General features: G+C 35.4%; 1 protein-coding gene across 7 annotated transcripts in view; it reads right to left on the reverse strand.

Moving 5' to 3' along the window:
• Nucleotides 1-12,864, reverse strand: part of DPY19L3 (dpy-19 like C-mannosyltransferase 3) — a 74,059-nt gene that overhangs the window by 24,415 nt on the left and 36,780 nt on the right. For all 7 annotated transcript variants that reach the window (XR_002646310.2, XM_022585864.3, XM_022585865.3 and 4 more), the window contains 4 exons: nt 4,562-4,693; nt 3,089-3,190; nt 591-664; nt 269-427 (listed from right to left, as the gene is read on the reverse strand). Coding sequence is in view for 6 of the 7 variants with exons in the window: in XM_022585864.3 (XP_022441572.2) it covers nt 269-427; nt 591-664; nt 3,089-3,190; nt 4,562-4,693 (467 nt within the window). In the remaining variant the exon portion in view is untranslated. The remainder of the gene's footprint in view (nt 1-268; nt 428-590; nt 665-3,088; nt 3,191-4,561; nt 4,694-12,864) is intronic.

Genomic DNA, 12,864 nt, shown 5'->3' on the forward strand with positions numbered 1-12,864 from the left:
CTGGCTCAAAGATCACATTGTTTTCAAGTATGCGAGCCAGGACCTCAACCCAGACTGTGTGCATGGCATCTACTACTTTTTACTGTCTCTTAACTACTCCACCCTTACCAACTGAGAGTACAGTCCACGCTAACTTGGGTACGTTCCCCCTTTAAGATGACTGTACTCTGTTCTGTATCTGATGTTTTGATTTTCAATTTAGCAATTTTTCTGCAACACAGAACAAGTTCATTAAAGCATAGAATTAGATTTCTGAAATACGCCATACCTGAGATTACGGAAGGCAACAGCTAATGCTGCAATCACTGTGATGGACAGAACAAATATATAAGCATAAAAAAGCAGAGTATCTGAAAGCCTTTCAAATGTATTAAAAGGCAGAAGGCCAAATGCTTCTTCACACAGATACAGGTTTGCATCAAAATCTCTAGGAAACAAAGGGAAAGCAAAGTATTAAATTCAAGTACAAGATAAGTAAACCTCCAACTCTTCCTCAAAATAAGCCTGAAATTAAGAACTGATAACTTACATTTTAAAGACCCTGCTGATTTAATATAAAAAGCAAACACAGACTTTAAATTCAGTCATACCTTGTTGCTCCAAATCCAAATTTTGCCTTCAGAAATTTAAATATGTGTTCGTCTGACTTGAGGTTAAGAATTTTCTATCGGGGAGGGAGAAAATAAAAATTGCTATCAGTTTTTTATGCATGGTTTTCTGATAATTTCCCATTGAATACACATCTTCAGCACTCCATTTCATAGGACTGTATGTATGTGTATGTGTAAAATTAGTAAATGTTTACAATAAGTCTTAGAACTGAGAAATTCGAAGGCAGGGATTTTTTCATTAAAAAAAATTAAGTATAGTTGATTTACAATGTTGTGTTACTTTCTGGTGTACAGTAAAGTGATTCAGTTATACATATATATTTTTTCTATTATGGTTTATACTGAATACAGTACACTGTACTTTACAGTAGGAACTTGTTGTTTATCTATTTTATATATAGTAGTACGTATCTGCTAATCCCAAACTCTTAGTTTATCCCTCCTCCAACCCCGTTCCCCTTTGGTAATCCTAAATTTGTTTTCTATGTCTGTGTCTGTTTTGTAAATAAGTTCATTTGCATTATATTTTAGATTCCACATATAAGTGATATCATATGGTGTTTGTCTTCCTTGTTCTGACTTACTTCACTTGGTATGATAATCTCTAGATCCATCTATGTTGCTGCAAATGGCATTATTTCATTCAAAAGCAGGGATTTTCAAACACCCTCCATTCCTATTTTTTTTTTTTAGCAGAATCGTTTTTGCAAACAAAATCTCGGCATAAGTTCAACGTGCAAAATAGATAAAAGATGAGGTTCTTTGGTTTCAGGGAGAGGGAGACAGCTGAAGCCCAGTGAGTACAACTTTTAAAATCAGAAAACCGATAATATCATGATCTGAAACCCCAAATAGGAACATAGCCCACAAAGCCTATTTTGCTTTGGGTTTTTCTGTCTGCAGATACAACTGATATAAGACTCATTCTTTCAAAGACAATTCAAGACACAGCAATAACCCTCAAGGGGTGAAGAGACAAATGCCAGTGTTTATCATTAGTGAGTATAATTTTAATTCACATTATTTTATTTTTAATTTATGGCTGACAAAAATTCATATAACATAAATGGGTGAAGAAATTGTATCAGAAGAAAAATGACGATAGAAAAGAAAATAAGATTAATCCAGATATGAGCCACAAATCCGGGCTCATGCATTCTAGTAGCAAATACAAAGAGGGAAATAAAAGCATTTATGCTACGCACAGGGTCATAAGATTAAAACAAACCAGTTGCTCAAGAGACATCCTTATAATCCTAAAACTGAGACTCAAGAGAAATTTTCCCCATGGGTAGAGTAAAAACAGCAAACAGCCTCAGACTATTTTTTAAAATTCTTCTAATTGTAGGTAGCTGGCAGAACATTATGAGCAATTCAGTACGCATTATTCTTTGGGGAGTCAAAAAACAGTGGTCCAGACAAGTAGCTCTCTCCTGGCTTAATCCAGGCACAGATAACTGAACATGTAGAGTGGTGAAATGGATGGAATGCATATCTTTCAGCCAGTCTTTCAGAAATGCTGATTATTCTGCTCAAATGTTTTGTTTTTTATTTTAATAAATTTTATTTATTTATGGCTGCATTGGGTCTTTGTTGCTGCATGTGGGCTTTCTCTAGTTGCAGCGAGTGGGGGCTACTCTTTGTTGCGGTGTGCAGGCTTCTCATTGCGGTGGCTTCTCTTGTTGCGGAGCATGGGCTCTAAGCATGTGGACTTCAGTAGTTGCAGCACGCGGGCTCAGTAGTTGTGGCTCGTAGGCTCTAGAGCGCAAGCTCAGTAGTTGTGGCGCACGAGCTTAGTTCCTCCGCGGCGTGTGGGATCTTCCCGGATCAGGGCTCGAACCCATGTCCCCTGCATTGGCAGGTGGATTCTTAACCACTGAGCCACCAGGGAAGTCCCTCAAATAAGTTTTTGATAAGTAGTGAACTATATAGAGTTTAAGAAAATAGTGACAAGGACCTGGAGTGGAGGTGTTTAATGTGGCTGACTGAGTGAAGGGTCTGTTTTTTCTTTGACAGTCAACAGACAGGGAGAGAGACTGCCATTCTCTTACAGAAGAGGGGTCTGTCATGTACATGCAGCTGTCTTCTGTCCTGAGACCAACCTTCCCAGAGGGGCGAAATCATCTCAATTAATCAATGTGGTTCCGACAGTAAACCCAGTTTATTTATGAACTTACCCCAATAAAAATCATGTCATTTTTTTTTTTTTAGTACCATAGTACAGAAAACGCTCTAAAAAGTAGAAGCTTTAAATTTAGAGAAATACTTGTTTAATGCTTTTAAAGCTGAGTTTTTAAAAAGTTTAATAACGCAAAAGGTGGGTTCAAAGTAGAACATGTTAAGAGCAAATAGAAATCAAGGACTAAAATCAAGAAAATAATCCTGTTACTGAAACAAAGGTAAAACTGAGTCTGTTTAATGTAAAACTGGTAACTCTTTAGTAATGCTAAATTAAATATGTCATTTTATTAACCTACCTTAATAATGTTGTTGAGAAAAAGTGTCAAACATAAAACCACAAATAAATGTAACAATAGTTTCCCAAGCCTATTAAGGAAGCTTCCAGTTTTCAGGTTTTTCTAGAAATTAAAAGAGTTGAGTTTCAATTTTTTAATTTTAATATAACTTCATAAACATTTAAGATGAGATTACTTAAGAATTTAAAACATTGGGTCACACAACATATAGGGAAAATACAACCTAATTTTCATGAGGTTACATTGTCTTAAAATTTGTCTTTTTCTAATAGTAAATGAATCACTTAATAATAAGCTCCATATGATGAGGAAATGTGTCCTAGTCCTTTTTTTTTTTTAAAGACCTCTTCAACCAGAGTATGGAGTCGGCCACTTAGAAGGTACTCAGCATATACTGACTGAACTTGATCCACTGATTCATCTTTTTATCCACTGATTCATATATCACAGACTATAACCCATTAAATAAAAGACCTATATAAAAAAAGTAAATTGTGCTCTTTGATACATAATAGTTTTCTTATAACCCTCAAATAACTTTATGGATTATCAAATATAATAATATCTAAACAGTTCAAATATAAGTGATGTTTATTTATAATTAAGGTTAAAAGGATAAATGAGAAGTACAGTTTTTAATAGTCAACTAAAAGCCTGTTTTTTAAAATTTTGTGAAGATTTGTCCATAGCAGCTCTCATTCAAAAGACTAATAACAAAATGTATTTATTCTTCCCAAAATGGAAAACAAAACAGCTTCTTGATATAAAAGTGCTTATGAGAAATGTTTCTCATATGCTTATAAGACAGAAAACAGGCTTTGCAACATTATTAAGGAAAAACAACTAACTCTTAAATTTTATGTAAATTTAAGAGATTTTAATTATATAATAAAGTCAAAAGATGAGGCCAATGTCAAAACATGTTATTCTAGGAAATGTCCCATTTTTTTCTAAAGGTATTTATTTGGAATCTCAAAATTCTCAAAACAGAGTTAATTTTAACTCACTTAAAAATCAATAATATGATATGGAAGGATGGGGTAAAGAGTGGTGTTACTACTTCAAATAACAAGGTGTCCCCCAACTTTAAAGACTGTGACAAACACATTTCCACAAAGCAATATGTTCTTCTGACTCTTGAGTTCACACATGAAAAAAGTCAACATTTTTTTCTCTTTTATTCCAACTTTAAACCAATGGCAGTCAAACAAGTATCTCTGGCTAATTCTGAATTTAATTAAGATTCCAATTTTCTAAGAAATAATAAATGTCAAAACAAAGGAATGGCAGATCAGAAAGCCTGAAAACAAATGCTATACCATGCACTTCAAAAAAAGCAAATAATGGCCCTACTGCTTTTTAGTGGAAATTTGGTTATAAATTTTCCTTTGTATACTATATGAAAACAAGGTCTAAACAACCACACAATTAAAAAAAAAATTTACTTTGATTAAGGACAAAAAAAAGTCCTACCTGAAGTTTTCTTGCAATTAACACCGAAAGGTTAAAACTGATAAGCAATGATCCGAGAATCATGGAATTAAAAAACTGAAGAATGCAGACAAGGAATAAACCTGTTAGCTGTATACCATACAGCCATGTCACCTGCAACAACCAAGGATTAGATGGTTAAACAGATTTTTATCAAGAGACTCCCACATGCTGACAGGTTGGTCACTAGTTGGATACATCTCAAGTTATAAATAATGCAGAAAACACACCTAGCGTCAAGTAATACAATCTAAGAAAGGAAGATAGTAACTCTTTATTTACCTTTTAATTACAGAACATTTTAAACTTTATAACATTAAGAAGAACAGGGATATATGAAGTAGAGGAAGCAAACAATGGTATAAATATATTCTAGGAATAGGTAAATGCTGTTTGTAGTCTTTAATTTTCTTCTAAATTCCTTTACAGTTATGGCCTATAGTATTTTATTGTATTCCAACAATCAGTATTTTTACCGTACTCCATTATTTCCCAATCTTCCCTAATGACTAATGATGTTGAGCATCTTTTCAGGTCCTTATTGAACATTTATATATCTTCTTTGGAGAAATATCTATCTAATCTTTTGTCCATATTTTAACGTTGAAAGAGTTGTAAGAATTCTTTATATATTCTGGAAATCCTTATTCAGATATATGATTTGCACATATTGTCTCATATTTTGCGAGTTGTCTCTTCACTTTATTATTATTTTTTTTTTTGCTGTACGTGGGCCTCTCACTGTTGTGGGCTCTCCCGTTGCGGAGCACAGGCTCCGGACACGCAGGCTCAGCGGCCATGGCTCACAGGCCCAGCTGCTCCGCAGCATGCGGGATCCTCCCACACCGGGGCATGAACCCGTGTCCCCTGCATCGGCAGGTGGACTCTCAACCACTGGGCCATCAGGGAAGCCCATCTTTTCACTTTCTTGATGGTATCCTTCCAGGTACAAAAGTTTTTAACTTTGATGAAGTCCAATTCATCTAATTTTTTCTTTAGTCACTTGTGCTTTGGGTGTTATATCAAAGAAGGCTTGGGCTACTCCAAGGTCATAAATATTTATTCCTATCTTTTCCTCTAAACATTTCATAGTTTTAGTTCTTAAAATCAGGTCTATGATCTAGTTTGAGCTCATGATTGTGTATGGTAAGAAGAAGGGGTCCAACTTCATTCTTTTGCATACAGATATCCAGTTATCACAGCACCATTTTTTAAAATGGGGTTTTCCATTTTTTTAAAAAAAAATTTAATTTAATTTTTATTTATTTTTGGTCGCATTGGGTCTTCGCTGCTGAGTGCGGGCTTTCTCTAGTTGCGGTGAGCGGGGGCTACTCTTTGTTGTGGTGCATGGGTTTCTCATTGCGGTGGCTTCTCGTTGCAGAGCCCAGGCTCTAGGCATGGGGGCTTCAGTAGTTGTGGCACGTGGGCTCAGTAGTTGTGGCTCGTGGGCTCTAGAGCGCAGGCTCAGTAGTTGTGGTGCACGGGCTCAGCTGCTCCACAGTATGTGGGATCCTCCTGAAGCAGGGCTTGAACCCCTGTCCCCTGCATTGGCAGGCGGATTCTTAATCACTGTGCCACCAGGGAAGTCCCATCACAGCACCATTTATTGAAAAGATTACTCTTTCTCCATGATTATCTTGGCATCCTTGCTGAAAATCAGTTGACTGTTTATTTCTGGTCTCTCAATTCTATTCCATTGATTTATGTCTATTCTTCTGCTTGTATCACACTGTCTTGATTACTGTACCTTGGAAGTTAAGTTGTGAAATTGAAAAGTGTGAGTCTTCCAACTTTGTTCTTTTTCATGATCTTTTTCGCTATTCTGGGTCCCTTGAGTTGCCATATGAATTTTATGAATTTATGAATTTGTCGATTTCTGCAACTGGGATTCTGAGAGGGAACCATGTTCAATTTGTAGATCCATTTGGGGAGTATTGCCACCTTAACAATAGAAAGTCTTCCAATCCATGAACATGGGAAATCTTTCCAATTTATGCAGGTCTTTAAAACTTTCAACAGTGTTCTGTAGTTTTCTGGGTATAAGTCTGCACTTCTTTTGTTCAATTTATACCTACATATTTTATTCCTTTTGATGCTTTTCCTTCTACGAAGTATTTGTATCTTTTGCTCCCTTTTCCATAGGGGTGTAAATATTTTCCTCATTAAATCTGTAGGAAAATTTTAAGCATAATGACTCATTCAGGAATACATTTTTTTAAAATAAAACTTTTTTTGTCTTTATTTGGATTACGATGTTTTTTGATGCTGGCAGTCTTTTTTTACACCAAGTAGGAATATTTAGAGAAAAAAGAGCAGTCTGTGTTACAAGATTGCACAGTTTTATAAATGTACAGTCAGTCATCCATTGGTATCTGTGGGGGACTGGTTTCAGGACCCACAGTGGATTAACAAAATCCTTGGATGTTCAAGTCCCATGGTCAGCCTTCTGCATCCATGAATTCAACCAACTGCAGAGGACTGTATATATTTATTGAAAAAATCTGCATATAAGTGGACCCACGCAGTGATACTCATGTTGTTTAAGGGTCAACTGTAATGATATCCTAGGTTCAAGAGAAACACTGTGGGTGATCAGCCAGAAATGTAATACTGAGCAGTACTGTATACTAGAAAGTTGTGGATTATCAGTGGTACTTTTTTTTTTTTTTTTTCCAGTGGTACTTTTGATGTTCCTTCTCAGGTTCTATTAGTTCAGAGTTTAGAAACAAGGCAGCAATAATACTTTCTTCCTATACAGAATAATCAAAATTTTCTTCATTGGCATGCTCATGCTCTTCATTATCATTCATAATTAAACATGGTTAACATTTTTTAACATTCATAAAATATCAGGGAGTATGATAAATGACTCACTTATATCACCTCATTCAAATCGAGGCAGTTGGTTCTAGAGTCTATGTTCTTAACTGGCTAGAACATAAGTACTGCCACAGAGAATCAGAACTTTGGTATCAAAGTGTGCTAACATTGAATGTTTAATGCTCCAAGGGAATTATGAAGGTCTGTAGTTTTACTGATCTTTTGAAAGAATTAGCTTTTTATTTCACTAATTTTCTCTATTGTTTTTATGTTTTCAATTTCATTGATTTTTGTTCTTTTCTTTATTGTTTTCTTCCTTCTGCTTGAGTTGGGGTTATTGTGCTCTTCCTTTCCTAGTTTCATAAGGTGGGAGCTTGGTTATGGTTTAGATTTTTCCTCTTTTATAATGTGTGTAGTGGTACACATTTCCCTCTTAGTGCTGCTTTAGCTGCACCACACAAGGTTTGATATGTTGCATTTTTGTTGCCACTGAGTTCAGTGTTTCCTCAAGGCTTCCTCTTTGACCCATAGATTATTTAGAAGTGTGCTGCTTAGTTTCCAAATATTGGAAATTTCCTTATCTTTTTGTTGATTTCTAGTTTGAATCCATTGATTCAATCCATTGGGTATTCTGCTGTTGTTGGGTGGAATGTTCTATAAATGTTGGTTAGATCCTGTTAGTTGATGGTGTTGTTGAGTTCTATATCCTTAACGATTTCTGTCTGGTTCTCAATTGTTGAGAGAGAGGGGTGCTGAAGTCCTCAACTCTTTTTGGGTTTCTCTGTTTCTCCTTTCTGTTCTGTCACAGTTTTTGCTTCACATATACTGTGGCACTGTTGGTTAGTACATGTACATTTAGGATTGCTATGTCTTCTTGGTGGATTAATACTTTTATTAGTATATACTATTCTGGTAATTTTCTTTGCTCTCATGCCTACATTACCTGATATTAATATAGCCACTCCTACTTTCTTTTGATTAATATTTGCATGGTGTATCTTTTCCTACCCTTTTATTTTCAATCTACCTATACTGTTTGTTTGAAGGGAGTTCCTTGTAGAAAACAATTGGGTTGTGCTTTTTAAATCTATTCTAACCCATCTCTGTCTTTAAATAGTTGTATTTAGATCATTTACCTTTAATGTAATTTTTTTAACGTCTTTATTGGAGTATAATTGCTTTACAGCGTTGTGTTAGTTTCTGCTGTATAACAAAGTGAATCAGCTATGTGCATACATATATCCACATATCCCCTCCCTCTTTCTTGCATCTCCCTCCCACCCTCCTTATCCCACCCCTCTAGGTGGTCACAAAGCACTGAGCTGATCTCCCTGTGCCATGCAGCTGCTTCCCACTAGCTATCTGTTTTACATTTGGTAATGTATATATGTCAGTGCCACTCTCTTACTTTGTCCCAGCTTACCCTTCCCCCACCCCGTGTCCTCAAGTCCATTCTCTATGTCTGCGTCTTTATTCCTGTCCTGCCCCTAGGTTCTTGAGAACCATTTTTTTTTTTTAGATTCCATATATATGTGTTAGCATATGGTATTTGTTTTTCTCTTTCTGACTTCACTCTGTATGACAGACTTTAGGTCCATCCACCTCATTACAAATAACTCAATTTCGTTTCTTTTTATGGCTGAGTAATATTCTATTGTATATATGTGTTATTATTGATATGATAGGTCTTAAATCTGCCATTTTATCATTTGCTGTTTGTTCACTCCGTTTTCCATTTCTGTTTTCTTTTCTGCCTTCCTGTGGGTAACCTGAATATTCTTAGAATTCCATTTTTACTTATTTATAGTATTTTTGAATGTATCTCTGTGTACAGATTTTTAGTGGTTGTTCTGGGTTATTACATTATACATTCATAACTTACTACAGTCTACTAGTGTGGACATTTTACCAGTTTGAATCAAGTGTAGAAATTTTACCTCAATTTAATTCCCTTTACTTTTCCCATTTACAACTGTCATAAATATTTCCTCTACATACATTGAGAACCATAAGACCATATTACTATTTTTGCTTCGGCTATCAAACATAATTTAGAACACTCAAGATGAGAGAGGAAGTTTATTATATTTATTCATATTTTTACTTTTAATTGCCTTTTCTCTCTTCCTGATGTCCCAACATTTCTTCTTTTATCATTTCCTTCTATTTCAAGAACTTCATTTAGCCTTTTTTTTTTTAACAGTAGGTCCATAGGTAACAAATTCTGTTAGTTTTCCTTCATCTGAGAATGTTTTGCTTTCCCTTTCTTTCCTGAAAGATATTTTTGCTGGCTATAGAATTCTGGGTTGACCATTCTATTCTTTCAGCACCATGGTTTCTGATGAGAAACCCACTGTCGTTCAAACTGGCTTTCCCCTATAGGTATCATTTTTCTCTGACTGCTTTCAAGATTTTTTTCTTTATCTTTATTCTCCAGAAGTTTGATTATGATGTATCTTGGCATTGGTTTATTTGGGTTTACCCTATTTGACATTAGCTCAGCTTCTTGATTCTGTAGGTTTTGACAAATTTGGGAAGTTTTTGACATTCCTTCAAAAAGTATTTTTTTCAAATACTTTTTCCAGCCTCACTCTCTTTCTCTCCTTTTGGGGTTCTGATTATATGAATTAGACTTCTTGTTACGGTCCCATAGGTCTCTGTAGCTCTGTTCATTTTTTTCCAGTCTATTTTCTTGTTCAAATTAGTTCATTTCTAAATTGTCCTGTCTTCAAGTTCACTGATTCTTTCCTCTGACCATTCCAGTCTACTGTTGAGTCCATCTACTGAGTTTTTGGGTTTTAAAAAATTTATTTTAATTAATTTGTTTATTTTTTTTGGCTGAATTGGGTCTTCGTTGCTGTGTGCGGGCTTTCTCTAATTGAGGCAAGCGGGGGCTACTCTTCACTGCAGTCTGTGGGCTTCCACTGCAATGGCTTTTCTTGTGGAGCACGGGCTCTAGGCATGTGGGCTTCAGTAGTCGTGGCTCGTGGGCTCTAGAGTGCAGGCTCAGTAGTTGTGGCGCACAGGCTTAGTTGCTCCGCAGCATGTGGGATCTTCCTGGACCAGGGATTGAACCCATGTCCCCTGCATTGGCAGGTGGATTCTTAACCACTGTGCCACCAGGGAAGCCCATCTTTTGAGGTTTTTATTTTCATTATTGGAATTTTTCAGTTCTAAAATTTCCATTTGCTTCTTCTTTTTATCTTCTAAATCTCTGTTAAGAGTTCCTATTTTTCATTTGTTTCAAGTGTGTTTGTAATTGCTCAATGAGAATTTTTTTATGATAGCTGCTTTAAATTCCTTGTCAGGTAATTCAACTTTTGTGTGCCTTGGTTTTGGCACCTGCTGATGGTCTCTGTTCATTCAAGAGATTTTCCTGTTCTTAGTTTAACAAATGACCTTCAGTTGTATTGTATTATGTTATGGAACTCTGAATCTTATGTAAATCTTCTGCGTCAGCAGACCTCCTCTGACACCATGCCAGCGTCATGCCACTGAGGAAAGAAGGACACTGCCTCATTATTTCCAGATGGGTTTGGATGTCCAGGGTGACCTGGACATTTGACCTCCACTGACTTTTGAGGGGCAGAAGAAAGAGGTGTCTCATTACTGCTGGGTGAAGATGAAAGTTTAGGCTCTCTGCTGACACCATCCCGGCAGGGATGGGGAGGGCTGTCTCATTACCAATAGGTTGAAGTTGAAGGTTCTCCACGTGGCATTCATGCTTCACCCTTTCTTGTCCTTTTGGCTTTTCTTGGGGCTTTTTTGGTTTGAGTCCATTGGTTTCTCCTGATTGCTGACTTTCCCAGTACCTAGTCTGAGATATATGCAGCAAAAAGAAAACCCAGTGAACTCACTGCCATATTCTTCCTCTGGTTTCGAGGTCTCTAGGTGTAGTCTACTTTCTTTTCTCCACCTCTCAAAATTTTCTTATATTTGTTTTTTACATATTGTCTAGGGCTTTTAATTGTACTTAGTAGGAAGAATAAGAAGGGCGTTTCCTTCATTTTGTCTGGAACCATACAGAGTACTTTAAAATTGCCTCTTAGGCACTGATCACTAATGTGTTTTGTTTTCACAACAGGTAGTCTCCACATTCTTAGTCTTTAATCGAACAGAATTATATGCTTAGTAATAACATTTACTGTTCTGTTTTATATTTTAAAACCCTGTACACATTTCTCACTGAAAACTTGATCTTTTGATGGTAAGAGATTTTCCATCATCCATGAAGAGAAGATGACGTGTACTGAAAAAGATATTGCTTCTTGTCACCACATCAGGCTCTGAATTTGTATTACTTTTTTCTACATCAATTATACTGACTCTTTCCCATTCAATATGATTAGAGATCAGTGATTCCAATTTATGAAGAAACTAAGGCTCCAAGAAGTTATATCACTTGACAAAGTTTAAAGAGCTAGTTATTTTCAGAGTTGATAGTAGCAACTTGGTATTATAACCCTGGATCCTTTCATTATAATACTGTTCCTCCTTTAATTCTGATAGTTATAACTACTTCTAACGCCAACAGAGTTTCAAATATAAAAGTTCAACGAAGCTTAGAACTGAATATGAAATAAATTAGCTGTATTATTCTTTAGTTTTTTGTGTGTGCCAAAATAGTACCTTTTATTCTGTTTTCCAATTTTTTAAAAAAGAAAAAGAAACATGTTCATTACAGAAACATTCAAGAGATGTAAAGAACAAAAAGAAAATAAGAGCATCAATCACATAGCTGACTGCTAATACTTTAATGCATATATTTCTGGAAACTTTCCTCTCTCTATACATATGTTTTATTTTTAAAAAAGGGAGAAGGAAAACTAATGGTTATATATAACTAACACTGTGTTACATAGTTAAGACGTGTTTGTTTAACAATACCCTATTGCTATTGACTTAGGTCATTTCCAGACTTTTCTTATTACAGTCCAGCTAAAATGAACATGTTTGATTATTTCCTTAGGATAAATTTCAAGAGGTCAAAATTTGGTGAAAAGACATACATGTTTTCTTAGGCTTTTGATACCTACTGTGAAAATACAGAAAAATTATACACTAGGAAAAAAATTTTATATATGTATTTTCAAAATGGCTTAATATTATTTATTTATTTTTATTTCTTCTTTCATTTATTAATTAATTTATTTTTATGTTAAAATGTACAATGTTCTTTTGAACATACTTGTTAGAAAGGGGAAAAGTGATATCACATATGAAGAGACTAACTGGCCTAAGAGTGTATGACAAGAAGAAATACAAAGGTATCTAGGCACCTCTTCCCCTTAGCTTGCAAGTCTCCATGAACAAAGCATAAAGAGTTTACAAAACAGGAAAGCAAATAAAAACAGACAGCAACAGACTCAGCTTCATTTGTACATGCAGCTTTTAGAGGCATGTGGGCTCTATTATCATTATCTAATACCATATATATATACACATACATATATTATACACCCACA

Source organism: Delphinapterus leucas, chromosome 20 (genome assembly GCF_059928025.1).
Source record: "Delphinapterus leucas isolate spDelLeu-1000000601 "Yukka" chromosome 20, BTC_Dleu_Yukka2, whole genome shotgun sequence".
Lineage (NCBI taxonomy): Eukaryota > Metazoa > Chordata > Mammalia > Artiodactyla > Monodontidae > Delphinapterus > Delphinapterus leucas.